Below are 25295 nucleotides of genomic sequence, written 5' to 3'. Positions count from 1 at the left end.
ACACTTCCATATCATCTACATTTTACTCTCTACCATGCATACTTTGCACACAAAAAGACTGTCTGCTGTGCTCACCTGATTTACCAGCACTCGCTCCCAGCAGAGCCAACTTCATTTCATTCATGATGCTAAAAGTGGGAAATGAGCTGTTAATAAAACTCCCCCTCCTCTTCTCTCTCTTCTCTACTCTCTCTGCACAGACGAGTGTTTGGAAGAGCTGCTTCACCGCCCCACGTCCCCCTGAGACAACTGAAAACATTCAGAGTCTCTGCCCCTTCTCAGCCAACAAGACAAGTTTTGCAAGCAGGTTGATGAAAAGGTCGACCAACACAGATGATACAGACAGGTTTCAGGACATAGGTGTTGAGAATGACAAGCCACATTTTTCCTATGTGTTATTTTGCAAAACAGTATAGGTGTGTGTCACGTGTGTCATGAGGAAAATTCAAAAGCATCTCTTCTGTCTCCAGTGCTTCATGGACTTTTTACAAAAAATATCCAAATTGAGTCCGGTTTTCATTGTATGAACCTTTAATGAATAAAAAAAATCGATAATATTACAGGATAAGTCTTTCTAAACACAAGTGGCATTGGGGCTAAGTGTCCAGCAAAACACATTGATCAAACATGACTTTCCAAATAGATGTGAATTTGAAGGTCCCCTCAAGAAAAAAAGTCACTCCAAAACAAAAATACACATAGTGCTTCACTGGTCAGCTCTGATGTTATCTCAATGCTTGTCTGTCTGCCCTTTGCTTCGATCATCAAAGGTCACAGAGGTATCTCATTATAATCCTGTAATGTTTTACTCGTTTGCAGAATGAAAGGTCACAAACTTCACTCGAGAAATAACAAAGCAAGATGCCCACTGACCAAAACAGTGTACATATTACACCTTTGACTTATTTTTGTATGTGTTCTTTCAAAGAGAAACACAGACAAATACATGAAGGAAAGTTTAGCAGTGCAATATTTGAAAAGATGCCATTTTATCCCTCCTATCCCTAAATAAACAATTAACATTTTTACAGCAATTTACAACTGATGTCAAACTGCAACTTGGACAGTTTCTGTACTGTACTCGTATTTCAGTTTAACAACAATTAAACTCCAATAAAGCTTTCCTTTCTCCAGACATCAATGTATCTAATATGATACATCCCCCCCCCCCCTTCCATTGTGTGACTAAATCTAAAACAGACTGTCCGATACTGAAATCCGGCAGAAAGGAATTTGGGCCATTAAGAGCACTTATGCAACTATTCCCCTTAAATTTGAGACATAGATATTGTTTTACAAAGAAACATTTTCCACAAAACCTTTTTACATGTGTTAGACAGGAGCCAGCAGTGTATCCTCAGTAAAAAGCATCAGAGCCAGGCAGCGGCTTGACATCATGTCTACTCTGAAGACAGACTCCTGCGAGCTGCATCTCTCTTTCTGTCATGTATTCCAGCAAAATCGAATTCAACTGCTTTAACTGGATGTTTAATCAAATCTATACAGTTGTGCAAAATGGTTTGAACATTTTGAGCTGTATACAGACGTTTCTAAGGTTGAGAAATTCAGACCAGACGGAAAACAAGAAGAGGCAAGTGTCAAAAAGATTGAAGATATAAGATATGGATTGCTGCTGGTGGCTTAGTAAACTCGCCAAAAGCATTTCTAATTTATTTTTTTGCCCTGAGAGCAGTCTTCTAGGAGGGGCTACCCCCCAGGCTGGTTGATTCCCCATCAAAGCTCTGCCACTCATGGCAGTTTGATAAATGGTTATGGTCTGAGTTACAATCATTGTGTCACTCTGATGGGAACCTTGGAGGCCATACTTGGGACAAAAAGTCCGCCAACTCTCCTCCTCCCACCTCCAGCTCCCCTTCTTACTGCTGTGACATCAGGCTGTGAAGGAAGTGCATTAAAACATCTAAGGTTTGTAACACACATGGAAACATGGAGCTACATGTGAATCCTCATTGACATAATGCATATGGTTACTTATATGGCTTTACAATCAAACAAATTGTTGTTAAAAAGCTTTGACTCTTCAATAGGGTACGACAGTCACAGTAATGTTAAAAGTTAGAGCAAAGCCTCTGTCTTTAATACTTAGTGTTAGACCAGAGGATGTGTGAGAAAATTCAGGATAACCAATTGCTGTTGTCATAATGGTTTCAGAAGCGATGAGCGTTTTGTTCAAGCTAAATAAAAAAACCAAGTCAACTTAAACAAACTGCATTAACTAATCCTCAAACTGTAACATACATTTGTACAGACCTATTTGTGTAATTAACATGAAGATGTTAGCATTACTTCATTGCTTTCATTTTTACAGTGTTTGATTCATCTACCACCTGTTTTATAGCTGTATCTGCTCATGTGCTCATCATCCTCTTAAAGCTGATCCTTGCATCTTATAGTGCTTATTTTATCTAGAACTGCAGGGAAATTGATTTGTTAATTGTGTTACAATTCACTGTACTTAATTTTACTTACCAGCTTTTAAAAAGAGTTTATGCATGTTATCCATGCCTTGTGTTGGACAGTTTGCTACAAAATCTGCACAACTTATCTTCTGCAGCTCTGCACAATAACAAGTATGGCTTCTGTTGCTTCACTTACCGACCAGAGATCCAACTCAAACACACTGGATTTATTATCACTGTACTTCAGAGAAGCACAATGAAATTAGATTAGAGGATGAAATTGAGAAGATATTTTCAAGTGAGACAAAATCAAGTTGTATTCACTATCCCCTAAACCTGCCTGGACCCTTTGAAATAATGGAAAATTACATCCAAATCAAAATATTTGGATGCATCCTATAGTGTTGAAATCCATTTCGAAAAAAAGTTCTGCAGTCTTGTTTTATCATTATATTTGAATTGCTGATGAAAAAAAACAATACCAATTACTATAAATGGCTGCAATTCATATTGAGTGCTGGTTGTATGCTGTAGAAAAACTTCTGCAGTACACTGGTTCTGTAAGTGATACTGTAAGTTAATTTTTTTCCATTTGTTTGTTTCCTGTAACTTTTGATAATAAATGTCAGATGGTAAACAATAAGAAAATACAATTTATCTTGAATGCATTTTATTGACACTAATATATGTGCATTTATTGTTGACTGTTACAGTAAAAAGAAATAAATAAACCAGACTCCTGAAACAGTGACAGCAACTATAGTTTATCAGTCTTCCCTCATACAATAGGAAATATGATTACATGTACTGATTTCAAAGGAAGTAACATCTCATACACTGTATATTCACTACTCTTGACAATGACCAAGGAGTGCACAGACTTTCATTTGTGCAGTAATTACTCTTGTTGTCAAGTAAAATCTATCTTAAGATAAGCTCAGGAACAAAAAGCTTACATATTGTATACACAAACCTAATTTATGATTAAATGTAACATTTTCTTGGATTGTTGTATTTGGATAATAAATCCTCGAACAAACATGAAAATACATGTGTCCTGTTGCGCTCTAACACTGGCTATAGCGCCCTCAATCACACACATTCTGTATCACTCTGGTCAAAAGACAAAGTCAAAAGGAATCACTGCTGCTTTCCAGAAAAAAGCTACTGAGACACATACTAATATCAATAATCAAACCTATGATAATTGCCTGCAATCATTTATTAATTCAAATGCGAACTATAATAAAATAAAGTTCTATACAGTTACACATGTATAAATATGTTGAGTGCTTACGAATACGATAAATACAGTATTTACCCATATCAAAGTTTCAAAGTGCTGTGTATAATCAGAGCTATGTTCACCTAAAAAAAGTACAGAAATCCACTGAATTAAAATGCAAAGTGAGATTAATAAACATCCAACGACAGCATCCTCTTTGTACAAGCAGCATACAACATTGCGTATGTGATTTTAGGAGGTCTGAATGTAAATAATGAATGTAATTTCCAGTGCATCGGTGGCATACTATGATGTGATACAGTAACAATTACAGCCGCGTCTCACTGCAATATGATCTTTTAAAGCCGCAGAAGCCACCCTACAAACTCTGTTTGATTTGTTTATCTCCAATGAGATGTGGTTCCAAATGAGTAGAATATAATATGAAGCGAAACCTAGCCGGGTTTTGCACTTTCTACTTCGTTGATCAGTTAAAGCTCGCAGAGATAATAAATACTCCAGCATTCGTTAGTGCTTCAAATATTTGAAGTACAGTTCAGTATGTTCAGCTGCCATCGGATGGCAGCACTGTGATATTATTGCAAACCACTAAATAGATTACAGAATGGAAACACTGCCACAGCCCCACAGGCTGCTAAATAAAAACAGCATAATTACTCACAAAAGCAGCATTTTTTTGTTTTTGTCCATTGTTGCACTCCATGGTTAGAAGTGTTGTCTTCTGGACTTGAGAGAATGCCTCCTCTTCCTCTTCCTGTGGCACTGCTCTCTCCTCTCTGGCCACTGGAAACCACTCTCAGCAGTCCTGCAGGCCTCGTCGTACTCATCGCTGTCAGAGTCCACCTCCGCTGCCAGGAAAACTCTGTGCGGGAAAACCTCTTTCAGATTGGAGGTGAAGAAATCCTCGAGGTTGCGGCCTGCTTGAGCCACCTCGGAGTCAGGCTGTGTGCAGAGAGGGAAAGAGCTATTACCATCAAATCAGTGCTGGTGAAGTACTGACTGATGATTATCATTTTTATAATTTAAAGGATTCATTGTGATTGTGAGACAAATTGCACATTGAATACACACATACAGGATACACATTTTTAACTTACATAATTGAACTTTGCACAGTTGCGGAACATGAGATAGACATCAGCAACAAACTGTTCTGCCGAGTTATAATGTTGAGTTTTCCTCTTGTTGAGTTTGGCCCTGATCACGGACAGGTCCATAGGCCTCTTAATGATCTGGTAGTAATGACGAGCCTGCATGACAAAGCAGAGGCATTTAACACCGATTTGGATATAATCCACCCGGACACTTTAGCTCCCTGTAACTCATTCCAATGTAATTACCTCGTAAGTCTTTCTGCACTCAAAATGCATCAAATACATGTTCCATAAATTGCATTATGGATCATTATGACAAATAGGGCACCACCTATTTGTAGGCTGCTTGCTTGAGGAATCCTTATTCCTGCCTTGGATGAAATATGCACCATGGAGATGGTCCAGCAACGCATATATAAACCGTAGTCTTTATAGGGTGTTTGATTCAATTCAGTTGTGATATTTTTACTGCACTGGACACAAGAGGAGATAACCTCAAGTATCTATATGAATGGTAGCCTGTGGAATTTACCCTTAACATTCCACCTTAAAACATTTTTAAAATCAGCTTTGCAAATGTTTAACACGTTTTTCAGGCCTTAAGGGAACACTCAATGTGAACAACTGAACGTGAACATAACTTTGTTTGTTACAGAAACACTCCGCAGGGTACCGTTAAGCCACCAAACCCTGAAGGATACAGCAACAATTTAAGTGTGTTTATGTGTGCCGAAACAACGAAGAAAAATCTTCATGGTGCCACTGTGTTCCTGTAATTATAATGAAAAATAAATGAGATGATGAAAATGAGTTGGCCTTTTCTGTAACTGGTCTATAAAAGTAAAAGGGTGATCACTCACAAGTGGACTGACGGGCTCATGGAAGGGAGCACTCAGGACGTTACTTAGGATCAGTAGAGTCAGCCGCTCACATTTCTACAAACATGACCAAACCAGAAAGAAAATTGTTATGAATGCAGGAAGGGAACAAATCACAGAAAACCCACCAGCCATGATTATTATGAATGCAGCTAATAAAATGGCCTACTCTCTGGTCACAGGCGGGCAGTCCATGTGCCGATGTGTGTTCTCCAGATGTTCTCTCATTCTCACAGTCATACTCAACCTCTGGCTGCATGACGTCTCTGCACAGGCTGCACACCCAGTCACCTCTGAACAGAATAAGAAACAGCATCAGGTTAACACTGTCGGCTCCATAGGAGGTTAGAGAGTCATATTAAATGTACTGGATACATTTCATGTTTCAGTATAAGGAGCTTACGAGGGGAAGCTTAGCAGAGACGGGATGTGGCAAGACAAATGAAAGACTTTTGGACAGCGGTCACAGCACAGCAGGTCCCCTCCAATTAGACACACGGCACAGAAGTCCTCACTCTCCATCTCTGCACTGTCCTGGTCAGGCTGGACTTCCTCCGTGGCTCTTTGAGCAACAGGGTTTGAAATGAAAAGCGGCCTCTGAGCACCACCATTGTGAGACTCCTCTTCCAAGTCAGAGCGAAGTGGTTGTGGGTCGTCGGTTCTGAGTTCAGGTTCAGATTCTACGTCGAGCTCAGACTCCACAGAGCCCTGAGAGTCTGGAGGCTGATTGGACACAACGTCAGAGTCTGTCTCTGCCTGTAAGCTGGGATCATTGTCAGGCTGGACGTCTGATTCGGTTTCAGCATCGCCTGATTCTGCATCAGTGTCCAGCCCTTGGCCATCCTCTGATCCCGCTCCTGCATCTGATTCTGGGTCTGCCTCATATTCAAGACTTGGTTCTGAATCCCCCGTGATATCAGTTTCACCACAGAGCCGCATCTCTCCTGCAGCCAGTGATTCCTCCTCAGCCAGACATTCAAGTTCAGCCTCAGATAAAGACTCTGCATTTGGGTGAGAATCCAGTGATGCATCCGAGTATAGCTGTGGGTCTGGATCAGCCTGAGAAACAACTGCGTCCTCTGAGACTGATCTGGGATCAGAGTCAGAGTCCAGATCCAGTGTAGAGTAACTCTGTGGTACATATTTAGGGTCAGCGGACAGAGGCGTGGGTGCTTTACGGGAGCTGACTGTCTCTCGGCTGTCAAACTCTCTGGTGGTCGAGTGTGCGGTAAACTGATTCCGGTTCTGTCGCTCTGCATACGGTGGAGCTGCGAGTGAGTGGGTGGTCCTCGTGGTCTCAGAGCCTCCAGCTATCCCCTATGTTTACAGCACATTGGAGAAGAGAAGGGAGGAGAATAGAAGAGAACAAATGTTGTCATGTGTGTTTTTATCATATTTTAGTTTATATATTTGCTGAATTATAGCATCTCGCTGAATTAAACAATTTTAAAAGCATGTTGACTAGAATCTCTAGTGATTTCTAAGATGTAGTAACTAAATTAGTAACTATCATTCCAAAACTACATCAACATTCTGTAGATCATGTACAGTACAGGGCATGAAACCCTATGGTAAGCATTTTCACATTGTTCATGGTCTAGTCTGCCTTCCTTGACACATCACAGCGTTGTTACAATACTAACAATTAACACAATACTTTACTGAAACCCAAACCTCTCAAATAGTTGTCTAAACACTGGCAGCCCTACAAGAAGTCTTCCTGAACTAAACACTGTTCGACTTTTGAGTAGGAAAACAATAACTTCACTTGACAGTTTTTGATATTTTCTCTGACACATTTTGGTTGGTATCCAAAAAGTACAGATGTTTGAAATTCCACCATATAAATTACATGGTGATACAATTATACGATGTCATATTGATTAAAAACCATTTTGGCATGGATGAAAATATGTTCTATTTATTAGAAAATACACTTGTATACTATGTATATATAGCCATTATTATCATAAGCATTAGTTATCATTGTTAAGGGTTTTCTGCAATCAGACTCCCTCTGGTGTGTTTATAGGATCACCGTTCCTCTATGCAAAGAAATGAGACATACTTCAGGAGTGGCATCATGCCTGGCCCTCTGCTGCGGCAGTGTTTCGCTCGGCTCCGTCCCGCTGGCAGGTAAAGGGTCGCTCTGTCGTCGTCCATGTGGGGGGAGTTGAGACACAAGTATTTTGAGACGCTCTAAGCAAACCACTGGAACCCTTGGCCTTCCCGAGTCCTTCTGAACATCTCTGTTACTTTAGAGGCAAGTAGAGGAAGAATGAGGAAACCATACTTTCATGATTTGTGCATGGACAGATGTTTGACTGGACAGCTATTACACACCTGCTGTGGCTGTTTCTTGACACACTGCATCTCCCCTTGGTCTCATAACCAAGCTCTTCATTTACACAAGTAAAAGAATGATCTGAAGAGAAACATTTTGTGAATTGTTGAGTTGAGGATATGAGAAGCAATCGCATGGTAAGAAAGTTACGCAAGTAGTGTTTTGCAGCACCTGGCTCCGTCTTATAGGACAGTAGAGGAGACTGGTGCCCTCTGGAGGGCGCTGTGTCAGACGAAGTTTCCTTGACAACACAAAGTACCCCATCTGAGGCGCTCCTCTGTTTGGGATCCATACTGACATACTGAGAACAAAACAAACATTATGTAACACGTATTAGCATATGCAACGTTATATAGTGACTTGAAAAAAAGCAATCTGAGGACATGACCTCTGGAAAGCTCCAAAGAAAACCGTTTCATTATTTTCTGACATTTTATCGACAAAGTGATTAAACGAACAATCAAGAAGACAATAGGCAGATTAATCAATGATGAAAATAATAGTTATTTGGAGGCCTTAATCAGAGTAATATCTTCATGTCTCTGTGGAACTGTGCTTGACTGTGTATGAGGTAGGCTACTGCTTTGCAAAACCAGAACTGACACACAAACGGAGAAACGGATCACCTCTATTCTATCTGACAGCTGAGCTGCACTTGTGTGATTAAATTCTGATGCAGGGTTACCTTAGCTGCAGCTCCTGCCTGGAGACTGTGAATACATCCTGTGGGCCTTTCAGTATAAGGGCTGGTGGAAGGGGCTGCCAGTTCTGCCGGGATGCTCTGGGAGCGTCTTTCCCTCCTCGTGCACACTAAACTAGGGCTGAGCCTGCTGCTCTGCACATCGGATACACACTCGTGGGCTGTCACCGCCACCTCCAGGGATGTGGATCTCTGTCAGAAACACAAACAGGCAAAACTGAGCAGGTTTTCGAGCTGTATCACATGCACAGATGCCCGTGTTCATGCCATTAACAACAGACAGGAGAGAAAAGGAGTGGGATGTGTGCAGTGGAAACCACCTTGAGTGTCACATAAGCGCACACACAGACAGACACTTAACTCAATCCCTACAAACATGGAGAACGGCCCACACAACTGCATATGTTATAGTACGGACAATGAAAAGGTTTGGTTACAATGTTAGCATGTAAGTTCAGGGGTGCAGTTTGGCCATTTGATGAAACCAGGACAGCAAATCATTTACTGACACTCTCCCCTTCTCTCTTCGATTACAATTCAACGAATGCAAGTGTCTCAAAAAGCTCCTTTAAACACCTCAGCTAATGAAAGCCGGAGAGCTGACAAATCATTTAGGTTCTTTTTTAACACATCTCGCTTTCCTCTTTTTTTCTTTTTCTAGTGTATCATCATACATATTCAGGCCACGTAGACACCGAGCATGTACTCTTAAGTATCGTGCGATTAAAACACTTACCTGATCCTTGCCCCTTGGGAGGCGTATGCAGGATTTAGAATGTGGAGGAAAATAGACTATAATCCTTCTCTCTGGAACAATGGAGGGGTGTACGAATTTATCTCAGAGAGCAAACTAGAACTGAAATTAAACTGGCAGCTCCCTCTATTCCCTCAGCGACTTATTAATGACAGGTTAAGTACATACATGACGCCAAAGTGGTTTTATGTCATTTTCCGATGCTGTGGGACTTGAAAATGCTAAATAATGCATCTTGTGTTCGTAAACGTGCACCCTGAGACTTTTTGGGCGAGGTGATTATGTGGCTGCTCAAACCTCCGGCATCAAGTGTGATGATGATGAACAGTGCTCTCCTGGCTTTGGGATGCATTGCTAAGAACAGCTCAGCTGTAATTGTCAGGTCTTTGTTTTCCCACCATCCTTTCTTCATAAAAGCAGGAACACATTTCTGTTGCACCATCTGTTTTCAGGCTAGCTGTCAACTGTGGGGAGCGATCATTCTGGCATTCAAATAAAGCGTTCCTTTAGTTTCAGTCATTAAGAGACAATTAAAACCGAGTACCGCCTTAAATTCAACACCACCTTAAACTTCAACATTTCAGAAATATACAATAACCACTTCCCATATGTGAAACATTGTCCTACTGGCTTTTGATGTGACTTAAGTGTCAATGCATTTTATTTAAATTAGGCTTTGTTGCCTTTGTCTTTTGTTCTTTGTGTTTGTCTGAGCCAGTATTTGAACATCTGTGTTCAGCAGGAAATAGACTGACTCTGACAGATACATTGTGGGCTTTGAGAGGTGTGTATAAACAAAGTGGTGTGGTTTTGTTTGAGGCCAGAGAAACTTTGCAGAACCACGTGTCACAGACTGAGGTGCACGAAATCCAAGAAATCCAAGAAATCCAATAACTGATGTTGATCACAAACAAATATACAAACAAAACTTTTAAACAATCAAATGTTAGGGTTCCTTTTTTTTACAAATTGCAATATTCAGTATGAGTCGTGGGTTATTGTTAACTTAATCTCTCACCCTGCCATCTCTGTGGTCTCTGAGCATCAGTGCAGGTCTGTTTCTCTGCAGCTCTTTTCTCAGCTCTGCTGCAGGAGGAACATGGAGCTGCTGCTGCTGCTGCTGCTGCTGCTGCTGCTGCTGCTGCTGCTGCTGTTGGACAGGACTCTGCTCCCTCCTGTCCTGCTGCAGTTCCACATCCTGCAGCGCTCTGCTTTCAATCGCTGCCATTTGTCCTCGAGCCTCCTCCACTCTGCACCTCTCCTCCCAGTTCTCTTCAGTCATTACATCTCTGTCCACGACTGTGTGGCTGACTTGCTGCTGCAGAGCCATGCTGGTCGACAGCTTCCTCTGACGTTCGCCTGGCCTGCAATGGTCTGCACTTGGCTGAGCCTGGCTGTCTGGAATAACTTCTCTCTGATGTTGGTGATAGAGATACGATTTAGTTTGAGACTGGGGCTGAGAGGCAGCAGCTTGTGGTTGGGATGTAGATCCTCGACTGCAGTTGAGCTGGATGGGTCCCATGATCGGGACAGGTGATGAAGTGGGAGGACATTGCGACGAGTTGTCTGGGTCCCAGCACCTCTGGAGCTGCTGGCTCTGGTGCAAGGAGGCAGACAAAAGGGCAGGCTGAACACAGCTGGAGTTATAAAGGGCGGCTTCCAGCCGGCCTTTATCCAGACTGGAGATATCTGGTTGAGAGGGAATGCCATGGACGCAGCACATTTGGAGCTCGCAGCATTTCTGGTACCCACAGCCTGGTTCTCCTCCTCTGTGACACACGGACGGCAGAGCCAAGCGGGTGATTGGCTGAGGCCTGAGAATACTGGAGCAGGTCAAGCCCTGAGGGTAAATGCTGTTTCCCCCTTCAACAGTCAGCTGGCCTGCAGAGACACAGAGTCACATTAAGAGCTCTGTCCAACCAAATGATGCAATAAGTTGAGCAAACATTAACAATTGTTTGCTTCAGCTATGCAGCAGAATTTTTTTTGGATTGAGAAGGTATCTCACTTTGGCAACATTTTTGACAGTGATGCATTGAACACTATTCACACAGCAATAACAAGTATGCTTAAATACCATAAAAAAACTTCATTGAATCCTGTCATGCAAAAATTTGATTTTATTCGAATACATTAACATTTTTCATGTGGGCTCATTTTCAGTTTCAATCTCTTTCTGAATAATGAGACTTTACCTGTAATACAACCATCTCCCTTCAATAACAATAATTATACCTAAAGAGGAAATCTGCTTCGTCCAGTAACTTGCGTCCCAATTGAATTTGATCCTGACAGGACTCCAAGATTCTGAGTGGAGTGACGACTCAAGCAGCTGCTGCATCTGAAGAGAAATCTGAAGAACAAATATTCTATTCACAAAAAACAGGACGCATTCCACAAACCCCGCTGCTGTCACTGATTTCTACAGTAAAATTATAAAAAATAAAGTTGACACCTAATGCCGAAAGAAAAGCTGCTGGAAAGCAAACACCAAGACCAGGCTGCAATAACACAGATATCCCACTCTTAGCTTTAGAAGACTAGAGTTACATCCTACACTGACAAAAGCACCAGCCATGAATATAACATCAAAAGAGAATGCAAGTAATGTAGTATTGCACTTCCCTAAAGTTACAGGTATCACAGGTGTGCAAAAAAATTGTCAAAATTGTCTTCTGTTTAACCCTCCCTGTCTGGTAAATGCCTGCATCTTTTAAACTCCACTCTCCCAGTTTATAACACAGGCTTTCTCTTGATCTAATTTGTAGTTTCCAAGCCGGAGCTGAAATACCCAAGTGATGCAACTTGAGTAATTTACTCAGGCTTCCTGTTACAAAGCTCGAGAAACCCAGGAGACATTGTACAACTGCTTCCAGTAATAGTGTGACGAATAAACTTTCAGCGGATAACAGTTGAAATTCCCCTTAAAATACAAAGAAGCATCTGCAATTAATTACTCCTTCCACATAGGGCTGTGTGTGTTACAATAAGATAGTGGACGTCTGTTGCCTGCCCTCTCGACGTACCAGAGCCCTGCTGAAGAGTACCGGGCCTCTGCAGTGGTGTGTCGTGGCCCAGGTGATGAACTTCTGAACATGGTCCAGCTGGCCACATATCTCGATTGCCCCCTGCAGCTGGTCCTCCAGACGCTGCTGGAAGTCCTCTGAGATTTTCTGCAAAGAAACCCATAAAAATGCATCAAGTAATTACCGATACACAGAGAGTCACGGCTGGACTGTGGGCTGACTCAATGGCTCTTTTTGGTGACAGACGTAGTTCCTGAGATGTTTGCTTGAGCAGTTTTGATAGATTATTAGGGGTCCTTGTTTGGTTGCTTTCAGGACTGATTACATCACGGCGGTTACTGATTCTTTGCATATAGATTCACAGCTGGCTGAACGATAAGAAGGAAAGAAAAAGAAAGTAATTACCTCCAGTTGCTCTATTAATAGGTTGGCTCGTTTGTTAAGCTCGTTCATCATAATCATCTTTGCCATTTTAATCTGGTTCTCTGCCTTCTTGTGTGCAATCTTTACTCCATGAAGTCTTCGAAGACAGAAAGGAGAAAATAAATGTGTGAGAAAAATCCCAAATGCAGAAGAACAGAGCAGCATTTCAGACATTAATCTATGCATTGGCTTGCTGTAATTCACGCTGTTAAATTATTGAGCATTTGTGGCAGAGGTTGCTCAGACTTGGGACTATGATTATAACTCTTCACCCACCTGTCCTCTATCTGCTTAGCATTGTTCTCCACTGCAGACCTCCTCTCGTCCACCTGAACCATCAGGCTGTCAAACAGCCACTGCTGATCCTGTAGGGCCTTGCCAATCTGCACCACCCTGAACACACGATCATAGCATCCACCACACAGAAAGTTCACTAATTTATTCTTCGGGCATGAAGAACACCACAATTAAAATTGTTTCCCCTGAGGACGAGACATTATGCAGGTGACCTTAGAGGCAGCTACTGTACTGTAACATCACAGAAAACAAAAGCATATGAATACTTAATAGGTATTCAGCGAGCCAAGGGTAGTGTATGCAGATACAGATGATAAAAGTGACAAGGCAGCTCAAGAGAGGAAGTTTTTAACCTGTGGTCAGCACTTCTCTGCAGTGTCCTTGTGCTGTGTATCTGAGGACTGACCTGTGGTTTTTGTGGGAGGACAGGTGACAGCTGCTACAGCACAGAAGGTCACATGACTCACAAAACAGCTCCAAGGGCTCCTGTCTGTGAGAATTGCACATCAGAAGGGAACAAGGATACGACCCCGGGCCTAAAAGACATACGGAAGGAGGGAGGAGGAGAATTAGCAACTCACACGAACAGCTAGAGGAGGACCATCAGTGTGTACACATAGTATTTAAAGAGAATAAAAACCAACTCACTAACTACTGACTGACTGACTCACAGAGAGTTCTTATCAGTCAAATAAAAATATCAAATCGATTTATTAGAGGAACTAAATTACATTTTATTGGGGTTGGAATTTGTTTGATAAATAGGACAATTGGTTTGGATATTAATTTGTATTTTAGTTATCTGGATGCCTGAAAGGCATGCATCATCTCATGCGTCAATTGCACTTCAGAACTTGCCAATTTTAAAATGTTGTGTTTTTTGAGTAATTAGGAGTCGGGCAAATGAAGGTAAAATATCGAGACAGAGACAACTTAACATGGTTTAAAATCAGTAGCTTCTTCCGTATAAATGTGAGAGTGGTATCAATTTTCTTATCTAACACTCATCTGGAAAGGGAGTAGGAATATTTTCCAGAATGGCTAATCTATTCATTTTAACAACCACCCCAATTATGGGTGTAGTTTGCCGAAATTTAAACAAATTTACTTTTTGTATTAGACCCAGGCAATGAATTTGGCAATAACATTTTCCAGCATGTATTATATTTTTAGACAGCCTGGCTGTTTTGAAGATGGGGAGACACTATATTTTATATATATATATTATATTTCATAAATATATTTTTTTAACATGGCTTTCTTCCTAAAAATTACCATAATGAGCTAAATATGAAAGCCCAATCATTCAATACACTCATTATCTCTTTGTACTCATGTAGCTTTTCATAGTATAAGCAGTCTGTTAAACTTGTACATGGTGCTACAAGTAGGACGGTGGGTTAAAAGTAAACTGTGATGAGTTATATTGATATGCATCATTAAAACTGGCCTACCTCTGCACTACGATACAGAAATAATCATACAATTGCGGGAAATAGGTTGCAAGTTGAGTATTGAAATGTAGGTGAACAATATTTCAAAGCTGTCCAATCTTCCTTTGATGAACCAACCACACACACACACACACACACATGCACACTCTCTATCTCTCACACATTTCTAAATAGGTCACCGTGGAAACTGTTGGCCCACAGAACGTCTACCTAACAATAGCTGCATACGGCTAATGAACGCAGCCCTACTGCTCTCTGCTGGCCGGCTCACCTCAGCCAACCCCCTCCTGCCTGCAGATTATCACACCTCTCTGTGGTAAAGAGCCGAGCATCACCATGTGTGCATCAACCTGATCTGACTGACCACATCCTGTCTTTCAGCGCAGACACACAGCGTTTTCTCACAAGCACACAAACCAAACAGTAACAGTCCCACATCACAATAAGGGTGTCCAGGACTTGTTCTTTATGATTTGACAACTTGTGTGATGCAGACCTGCACAAGCAGCTGGCAACAAAGCTGCCAGGCATATTTGAGGGTCTTTAAATAGCAACACACTAACATTTGCAAAAAAAGAAGGAATCTGGGCCACATGTTAAAAAGAGGTGTAATAAAACACAAGGATCTCCAGCAACTATTATCAGCCATCGCCACTAACATGCATTATTCATTGCAATGGTTCCTGCAGAGACATGATTAACAAACAAACAGAGCACCAGAGGGAAAACAAAGAAGCCAGAACAGGCTTTGTGGTGACAGAAAGAGAGGCAGACTGCACAGCTAAAATGATAATCTGTCACACAAGCATGGAAATGGAGGTAACAAAGTCTTAAAAAATGGAAATATCTTACCTTGTCCGGTCAGAAGCAGGGAGCTGGAGCCTCTCTGGAGCCGGTCAGGACACTGGGCGGCACTGGGCCTCTGTTGCTGGTGCATGTCTGTGTACTGGGAAGTGGTCGGGGCTCTCTGATGCTGATGCACATCTGTGCACTGGTAACACATCCACTTGTTGCAGAGTGTACACAGGCTCTGTGCAAGTGTGGGCACTGAGCACTCTGAGCAGCTCTGAAAGACACACACAAAGAAAAACCTTCCTTGTGTATTAAATATACAGTGGACAGTACACACTCCCTCCCACACAAACACACACCCACACACACAGATGCCCATGTGATAAAACGACAAGGTGGCATATGTCAGAAACATTTGTGGTGCCGCTTTGCTTTGGGCTAAATCACACCTCCAAGAGTTGTTATCTGTTCTCATGCTAGCAAATGTCTTAGAGACTGTAAGTGGAATTGAACCCGTGCTAGAGCAACGTTTGAGTTCATTTAAACATTGATTTAATTTTCCAACCATGAGCATAATGATGCAAGTAAACTTTAAAAAGGAACAACATAGAATCTGTTAAAATAGGATACATTATAAAAGTCCTCTTAGTCCCTTGTGTTTACATCTGATTTTGTTTCAGATAGAACTAAAAGAGCATGCAAGACGTCTAAGGAAACCGAGTAAGATGATGCACAGTGCAGCCTGCTAGGTTACGACTTATTATTCCCTGTGGGGTGATTCATCCTCTGCAGTTGAACATTCTTACCAATTCAGGTTCGGTGAAAAGCGCCTCTGGACCAAATCCAGTTTTAAAACCTTAACACTTGTCCAAATGTAACGGCAGGGGCATCCCTAATATCTAACATGCCTCTCAGGGTGAAGAGAGAGCACCTTCAAACATAGGAAGCATGTCAACTTTACACAGAAAGGCCCACAGTGCCCTAAAGGGCTTCAATCACATGATCAACAGTGCAAACTCAGAAACCAATGCACAAAAATAAACAACCTCCAGCTGTGTCAAGATCAAGATAGGAAACAATGCTGAAACAATCATCTTACCTTCTCCATTTCAGTGCTTTGAGAGGGGAGCTGTTGCCTTCTCAGCGGGAGGGAGAGGAGAGCAAGCAGCCTGACACCTCGGCAGCAGAAGCACTGAGGCTTCTACCTGAGGCAGGAAGCAGCACACACAGAGAGGTGGCCCCAGAGGAGACGGCTTACATGACAGCCTCACTGTGCTCTCTCCTCCCCCAGTACATCCAAGTGTAGGACCCCCTCACTGCTGCGGAGGAGAGTGTCACAGTCAAATTTGTCCCCCTGCATGCTGTTGCAGCCACCGAAAAAGAGAGAAAATCGAATCCTTTTTCTTAAATAAGCCTGTGCATAATAATTGGGAATTAGGGAGATCAGATAATTATTTTTTTGTAGGGCAAAATATGCCCGGAAGCCCTTTTCCAAAATGGAGGAAGGAAGACCAAGTGACCTACAATGAGTGAGGGAGGGAGAAAGTGTACAGTAAGCAACTTTTAGTTTTTTGGAGCAGGCAGCGTGAGGCAGGATCAGGCGATGTTCGGCTCAGGTTGAGTCGGGGTATGTGGGGCTGAGCTAAGATAGGACGGCTGTGGCCTTCTTCTCTTTGTCAGCAACGAGGAGGGAACAGGTCCCAACGGAGCGACACGCTAACGTAGCATACCGAAACCGGGTCAGGCTCTGATAAGCTCCAGATGGGACCAGGGTACCCTCCTGCAATTCCCTCCAACACTGTGAAATCAATTAAGATTTTAACTCAACATGTCAGAGAAAATGAACAGAGCACACTGTAAGAAGAAAGAAAAGGAGCCAACTGTAGACAAAGATGAAGGTTTTTTAGACACAGAACTGATTATATTTTGACTCTGCATTTGCAAAACAAAAACAAGACAACATGAAAGTTGAAAAAGGGGAACCAGGGACCAGGGTACTGCTGAAACCAATCCAAACTTAAAACAAACACTCGCCATATAACCAGTGTCAAACCACTGAGACATCTCAAGCTGTGAGCAAGTCTGCCTAACAACAGCCCCTGCAGCCTGACCTACAAATCTGACAACTTTCTCATCCTTGGGTGCTTCAGTGGGGAGCTCAGAACAATCCCATTGCCCATTGCTGCACTCAAAGACCCAATTTGAAACACAATTAGTCTGTCGCATTACACCTTGCCTCTCGTTCACTCAGCTCTGTAGCATTTTCAAACTGTGCACATTCTTTCCCTGAACCTTCACTGCATTTATCCTTTAAACTGAAACCTCCCGCCAACTCTCCCTGCCCTGTTAAGTGAAGCTGGCACTAGATACGCATGCCTTCTCAAGGGATGTCTCAATAATAGAAACCTGCACAGTGATCTCTCCCTGGAAAGCACCCCCTATGTAACATCTATTAACACTGAAGTGATGAGATCACAGAGAGAAAGCAGGATTATCTTCAACGACTCTAAAGTTGTTATGTTATTTTACTATTTCTGTTCTCAAATAATTTACTTACTGTGCTGCAAAGAAATCCATCAACTGGAGAGTAAAAATCTTCACTTGCCTCATGATTATGAAATGCAAATAAATTCTTAAGAAATTACAACAAGAAATAACAAAACCCCACGGTAGGAGTTCTTCTTAGCTACTTCACACAGAAACAAGATTGTTAAGAGATATTTGCTCCATTATGTTGATCTTCTCATCATGAGGTGCTTGAACTGCTTCAGCTATGGATCTCACCATGAGCCTCAAGTCAAACGGTTAAAGACGATGCACAGCAGTCACGCCATTGTTCTTATCCATGCCGTTATCTCTTGTTTTAAAGCTCCCTTAAAAACAACCCTTGTCTATAATACATGTTTAGCCACCAGGGGACAGAGGAAGAACAAACAAGCTAACATATTATTGCTTTGTTAAGTTGTTGTTGTTGTTGTTGTTGTGTTTGTTGTTATTGCTAACTCTGTAGCAAAAATAGGCTTTTACAAACAGAGAGTTCTAACTGTTGTATGATGCTAGACCAAAATGGACAAAAATCCAGAAAGCTGTAAAGTTAGTCCTCCGCTGTGAGTGATTAAATTAGCTTACATGTAGTCACTTAATTCAATATCAATATAAACCTGTTTATTGATTGATTGATTGTATTATATTATCAATGCAGCTTTAAGTTAACCACTGCTCTTAATTAACAGAACATGATAAATTTCTTAAGTGTTTCGGTCAAGTTTTGTAAAAAAATGTGAAATGTGCAATAAAACCTGAGGTCATTTGAAATCTTATCTGCAAAATCTAGAACAATTTGTTACAATTTGTTAGCCAGATTGCAATGTGCAATATTCAGTAAGACAATATAGTGCAGTCCTGCTGCAACTGTATAGCACTGAGGAAATGACTTGTTTGTTTTAATGACGTCAAGAGGAAGTACGTTCTCTCAATTATGGTGGGATTTAAAGGGTGATTCTCATTGTTTTTATTTGACAGTTTAAGCAAAAATATTACTTTAAATTAAATCTAATGAAGGACTTGAAGCATATGTCAGAGAGAGACATAATTTACAGAATATATACAGGTAAATTCCTGAATACAATAAGGGGGGAAACAAACATTTAGAGGCTTTTTTAAAGACTACTCAAGCATTTCATCAGTGAGGTTGCACTGAGATGAATTCGACAAATATTTCTAAAATCGTTGCTATGGCGCCGGTCTATATAGCATAGCATCACAAATTGTGACTCCAAGTCCCCTTAATTTAGAAAAGGAAAGACTACCCCAAAACTTTGAGAAAAATTAAATCGGATTTGCCCCCATAATGCCTAATACATTATATACTTTATTTCCCTGTAGTGAAATTGAATGGGAGCTTTAATTTATCTTGACAAAACTACAGATTTTTCTCATTTGTTGCAACTATCCAGTTTGTAATATGGTGTTATTCTGTCTGAAATATAGCAACATAAAACAATAAATCAGTATGGGCAGACCACTGTAGTGTTGTGATGTATTACTCGCTGTATATAAAGCTGTGGGAATTTGGGATTTTCCTGATGGCTCGTTACACGTTTGGCTGCCTGTTCCATCTGTTCGTGAACGTGTCACCGTGACAGCACTTTATTAACGCGTCTTCGCTTAATAACAACCAGCTTGTCAGTCAAACTGCAGAGTGTCTGCCCCCGCATCCTCAGCCTGCCTCTGCATTAGCAACATCACCTCCAGCGCATCACTGAGCGTGATATTGTGTTTTAGAAAGTGCGCATGAGATTACGCCCCTATCACGGCATCATGGTGCAATCCACAACAAAACAAGAGGACAGCCCGCAAACATAAAGTCAGTACACGGATAGTTTGGCGCACAGAGCATCCACAAACTGTGTCTGTGAACAAAATCCGCTCGTGAAGTGCGTAGCTCGCGCCAAAGCATCATGTCAGGTAAACCTGATGAGCGCGTGTGAGGATGTCAGAGTGTGAGCGAGACTGTCTGCCGAGCAACTGCACTTCTGTCGGCCTGTCAGTGATGTCCGCTGCTGTGTCTCTGTCCTAAGTGCGAGAGTGTTTTTTTTCTTTTACCTTGACCCGTGCATCTCCGAGTGCAAGTCCCCCTCATCGGATGTCGCTCTTCAGACCGGCCACAATTTTGGAGATATCCAAGTCTCGCAGTTAATCGTGAGATTTTACATTCGTTCTCTCATGCAATACTTCTGACGTTTCTCAAAGCTGTAACACTTGGTGAGGAGACTGGATTCTTTTCGGAAAGTTTGTAAGAAAGGCATTATGGAAACATCACTGCTGCAACGTGATGGAAGAAGTATTCACATCCTATTCGCATATTATATATTATGTAATGTAACAGTACCACAATGTGAATATTATCCAATATAAGCAGTGGTGGAATGCAACAAAGTACACAATTTGACATAAGCTACTTCCATTTTACTCCACTACATTTATTTGACACTTATTCAGTAGTTACATGTATTGTTAGTGATAACACAGAATAGTAGTATATTCTGTGTAATAATATAACACTGTGAAAGAAGCCATTCTGCATAGCGAGTACCTATATATATATACAACATTTTGCTTATAGTACCTCTGTACTTTTACTTTTATCCTTTTTATTCAGGATTTTTACTTGTAATAGGATGTTTATAGAACATGTTAAAACTAATTAAAAACATTAACATTAACATTAGTAACATTAACATTAGTAACATTAAAAACAAGTATTATTTGCACTTAAATCGTCAAAAGTAAAAGTATTCATGCAGCACAATGGTCCCTATATATTAAATTATTGCTGCATTAACATTAAATCAGCATTTAAAGATGGAAGATCAACTGAATATACTGTTTGGTAGTTTAAAGTAATCAAGTGAAGTATCTAAACATTGTTCTTGGGTATAATATCTGAGGAAATGTACTTAGTTACCTTCCATTGCTGCGGCTCAAATTAGAAACATACGTAAACTAAAGCTGACGCTTAACAAAGTCTTCATATGTGAATGATATAATTTATATCTGTCAAATTACAATATTGCCTTAAAACAAATATGATGAAAAACAAAGTCAATGAATTGTACAGCAATATCAAATCAAAGGATCATCAAATCAGTTAGTCTGGTGGAAAAAGTTAACAATTGTACTTAAAGAACCAAATACCACCATGTAAACTTATTCTCATAAACTACAGCATTCAAATATTTCTTTAGGTTTATCAAAGCATTAGTAGCAAAATATACTCAAGTAACAGTGTCACTCTGAGTACAAGTCCTTTTAAAAGGTGTTAAACCATTGATGCATTAATATGTAATATTAATATGTAAAGAAACAGCCATCAGATAAATGTCGTGGAGTAAAAGTACAAAACCTCCTTTTGAAATGCAGAGGAGGTGAAATTATGGTTTTACAAAATAAAAATAAAGTATCTTGAAATGTGACATAAATAATGTAAGCTAAGAAAGGGATATAGAGTAGGTGTTCCGTTTAATACTAAACAGAGAACACAGTTATTTCAAGTCAAATGTCACCCTTAATTGCTATAAAGGACACAAGCAGAGAAAAAGTAATATGGCGGCTGGAATCAACAGCGAGCCTCTCAGTTAGGAGAGCTAATAACAGCACGTCAGTGACAGCCACCAGAGTGATGTGCAGAGACGTAATAAGGTTACCGGCAGCATGTGGTAGCTGGTGCTAGACTAACTGGGCCTTTTGGGATCTTACCAGCTTCTCCTAATGCATAGCTTTGGGGGAAGCTGTCATTGAGATGTCGGATGTAAAGAGAGACGATTTTTAGATCATCTGACAAACTGTGAATTACATATTTCTGTTGATAAAAGGGATGTCTATATTGGGTCTTGTTTTGTGAGTAATTAAGGCTGTTGAGTACATCTGGAATGTATGACTTGATGATATGACTTGGCTGACAAGTGTGTGTGAGAAAAATACAAACAGATTTATGATGAGTCAAAATCCTAGTTTGTTCTTTAAGCAATAGTTTACAAACACAAATATTTAACATGAATATTTTTAGTAAAGTCAATACTGTGCACTTTGAAGCATTTTAACATGTTTTTAATAAAAGATTGCAAAAGACTCTAAGAAGAGTTACAATCATTTTCTTCATTGTCTTGATGTATGTACAGTTTTCGAATAGGTTCTACACTCCTTAAACAGAGGACAACACTGTGGTGAAATAATGCAAAATGAAAACATATGAACTGTACATCTATGCCCACGTCAGGTCACATACACTCACACGTCCTGATAACACTCTTCACAAGCACACCTGGACATCAGTGGTTACTCTACGGCTCACTCGCTGAGTACCGTGCTGCTAGCGCTATCTCAGAAGGTACTATAAACATACACTGAAGAGTATCACAGCCAGCTTACAGTGAAATAATATGTACATGTTTATTTTTTTTTTAAACGTTATAAAAAGGTGAGAATCATCATAATGCAGAGACTTGAGACATCAGGTCTTCAGTTTGTTGTACGACTGAAAACAGGAGGATGACTTCCCCTCAGTTCTTTTTGTGGAGAAACTTCATTTTACTTCCTGAAAACAGTTAAAACAATTCAGGTTATTAAACTGTATATGGGGATTACACTAGGCTGAGGTTACGTGAGGTTTGGTCTGATTTAACCACAAGGCATCTGTCTACAATCTAAGTAGAAATCTGAATATCTGCTCAAGTGTGTGGATTCCAGATAAAAATGTTTAAATATCCCCTCCAGACATGTTTAAATACATGAAAAATACTCTGGATAAACACACAACATCCTGCTTATATGAAGTATTCCAGGCCTGAAACAGAAATTTCAGGTTGGCAAAGGTAAACTTTCTCCCTTCAGCAGATGAATGTTAAAACAGCCTTCTGGTGTCAAACTCTGCACATGCATCATTCTGCACAGCAAGGCTCAAACATCCAGGTGATGTCACACTAAGAGAAACACATTTGTAACCTTATTATGAACCTTTGACAGACTTTCCTTGATTATTACCGTACATAATGTTAATTAAACACTGATGAGTTCAAATCTGGAGAGAATGAGTAGCAAATGAGTAGCAGCAATTGAAATATGGAAAAGTGTGACCTAATCTTGCAGTGTGAGGGTTTTCAACAAAGCTAAAGAGAAAATACAAGCGCAGCCTGATTTAAAACTGTTGGAGAAAAAAACGAGTCTAGTCTCGTGTGTCTGCTGCAGGACTCACCAAGGCCTTTCAGAAACTTGTTGACTCCACTTTGCTCTGTGTCTGGCAGCTCCTCCAGATACTGATCCACCCTTTGCTCAAACAAACCTGCCAATGGGACAAAAAGAGATAAAAAAAAGAAAAAGAATGAAACATCTCATATTGCAGGAAGTTACAATTATTTTGTCTGCCAAGGAGCAGAGTGGTGTGGTGAGAAAACATGCTGATGATACCTTTCAGCCACTAGAGATCAGTGTTACTGCAGTGCCCTCTCCTGCACAGTTAGTATTTTAGATAGTACAAGGTTGTAAATCCTTAGAGAGATGTGTACAGACCTGGAAACAACTGACACTCAGGGAACAGACAGTCTACCTTTAGCCCGGGTCTTCCTCAGCTCCCGATCCTGAATGAACCCAGCAAACATCTGGGACTCCATGAAGACACCCAGGAAACGACGGATGCTTTTAGATGCCACGGACTTGCGGAAGGCCTCTCTTTGGAAAATGCGCTCTCCGCGCTCATTCTGCGTGATAAACAGGGAGTAATGGCCGATGGTCTCCAGGAAGAAGCGGATGAAGGCCTCCGACACCAGGCTGTTCAAGGAGTTATACTCTGTAGACACAAAGGAAAAGGGATTAATCTTACTATTGTACAACTCATGGATGATTTAATGTTGTTTTGCCACCATATTACTTCTAGAAAAATGAACCCTCTGAATAACACATCAAAAAGTATGCGTAATTTGGCACCAGTCAGCTTGACACGTACCTCTGATCATCAGAAAAAACACATTTTCTCATCTCTAAGGTGAGCCTTCGTGACTCACTGTGACGAGGAGTCGGTGCAGAAGACGTCAGAGTTTCACAGAGACTTGGACCCAACGTGTTCTGCCACAGAAACTGTTGCGCTCATTAACGAGGAACCTGTCTCGAGAAGAAATGATGATTTGTCACTCATTCACCTTCGTCTGACTCGCTGTCAGAGTCCTGGCTGATGATGTCATTCCTCTGCTCCAGCGCTTGCTCAAGAGCCGCCTGAAGTTTCCGTGGCAACAGCGAGGCCTCGTCGTCCATCTATAAACAACCGAAAACACTGCAGTCAGTGATAAACAACAATGTTTGGAGAATACGTTTCAAAGGCTCAGACTCACAACAGAGAACCGCATGTTTTACAACCCTGATGAAAGCGAGACCATGTGACGTTTGACAGAAGAAAAAAACACAAAAGTGGATTCGATGACAAACATAAATCACACTCGCATTCAGGGTTTTTGCGGCATCAGCCTTACATGGTCGTATATGACCAGTAACTTACAATGCTTCATGTTTGCCGGCTTTAGTTAAAGACGTGAGATATATATATCGATGCTGTGTAACATACGTTGCTGAGACAGACAATTTGCCGACTGTTTGCTACTGTTACACATGTTAGCATGTACAGATTAACATTTAAGTCGTTTAATCACAAAAATAAATTGAGAATTAAACACACATATTTCACCAGGAGATGTTTTTTTTAAGCTTGTGGGCACATTACAATTGTGCTTCAGGGGATTTGTTTTCCTGCATTTTGCCCTTATTACATGAAATGCATGAAAGGTCCCCAGGCCTCAAACTGAGGGTATTGCCAAAATGACTCAAGAAATGAAGGGAAATCAGCATTATGTTGCCACAGTGGCCACTGTTCAGCAAAATGTATATAGTCTCACTTTAAGTACAGTTTTTTTATTTCAATAGACTAACCTGTCGAATGAATCGGTCAGTTCCCAGGTCGACCATTAAAGCCTGAGAAAAGGAAAAGAAGAGCATATCATTCTTTAGAACTCATTTAGAAGTCTTGTGTTATCTCCTACAATAACTGTATTTTCCACCTACAGTGGAAATGTACATTTTCTCTCTGGAAAATAGAATGTGTAAAATAAATAACCGTCACCTTTAAAAAGAAACAGTAAAACACATTTCTTAAAGGTTGTTTTTTTTTAGAAGTTATGTCATGAGTCAATCAGCCACAGGAAAAGTGACGTCAACAGACAGCAGAGGTTGTTCACAGGTACTTTTCACACAAAGCACCTCTGTCTAAGAGGTATATGTAGAAGTGTATGCTGAGATAAACAAAACTAAACTTCAACAATTTCA

At 40.9% G+C, this 25295-nt stretch overlaps 2 protein-coding genes across 4 annotated transcripts in view; both read right to left on the bottom strand.

Moving 5' to 3' along the window:
• Positions 1-3409: 3409 nt before the first annotated feature.
• trim66 (tripartite motif containing 66) lies at positions 3410-16652 on the bottom strand. The gene is made up of 17 exons (XM_079286357.1): positions 16528-16652; positions 15489-15702; positions 13589-13718; positions 13162-13278; positions 12868-12982; positions 12463-12609; positions 11672-11789; positions 10455-11317; positions 8668-8874; positions 8154-8283; positions 7982-8063; positions 7707-7893; positions 6042-6955; positions 5808-5931; positions 5621-5695; positions 4764-4916; positions 3410-4608 (listed from the first exon to the last, which is right to left on the bottom strand). The coding sequence occupies exons 1-17, from the start codon at positions 16534-16536 to the stop codon at positions 4372-4374; spliced, it is 3822 nt and encodes a 1273-aa protein (XP_079142483.1). The 5' UTR covers positions 16537-16652; the 3' UTR covers positions 3410-4371.
• A 4938-nt stretch (positions 16653-21590) lies between these two features.
• Positions 21591-25295, bottom strand: part of dennd2b (DENN domain containing 2B) — a 42846-nt gene continuing 39141 nt past the window's right edge. For 2 of the 3 annotated variants that reach the window (XM_079293726.1, XM_079293725.1), the window contains exons 16-20: positions 24903-24944; positions 24122-24233; positions 23533-23772; positions 23182-23268; positions 21591-22524 (exon numbers count right to left, since the gene is read on the bottom strand). In XM_079293726.1, coding sequence (XP_079149852.1) covers positions 22490-22524; positions 23182-23268; positions 23533-23772; positions 24122-24233; positions 24903-24944 — 516 coding nt within the window. In that variant the 3' untranslated portion in view covers positions 21591-22489. Of the gene's footprint in view, positions 22525-23181; positions 23269-23532; positions 23773-24121; positions 24234-24902; positions 24945-25295 lie in introns of those variants that run through there. The other variant, XM_079293727.1, reaches the window with a different exon arrangement.

Source organism: Melanostigma gelatinosum (assembly GCF_949748355.1).
Source record: "Melanostigma gelatinosum genome assembly, chromosome: 2".
Lineage (NCBI taxonomy): Eukaryota > Metazoa > Chordata > Actinopteri > Perciformes > Zoarcidae > Melanostigma > Melanostigma gelatinosum.
This window is presented reverse-complemented; position numbering and strand designations above follow the sequence as displayed.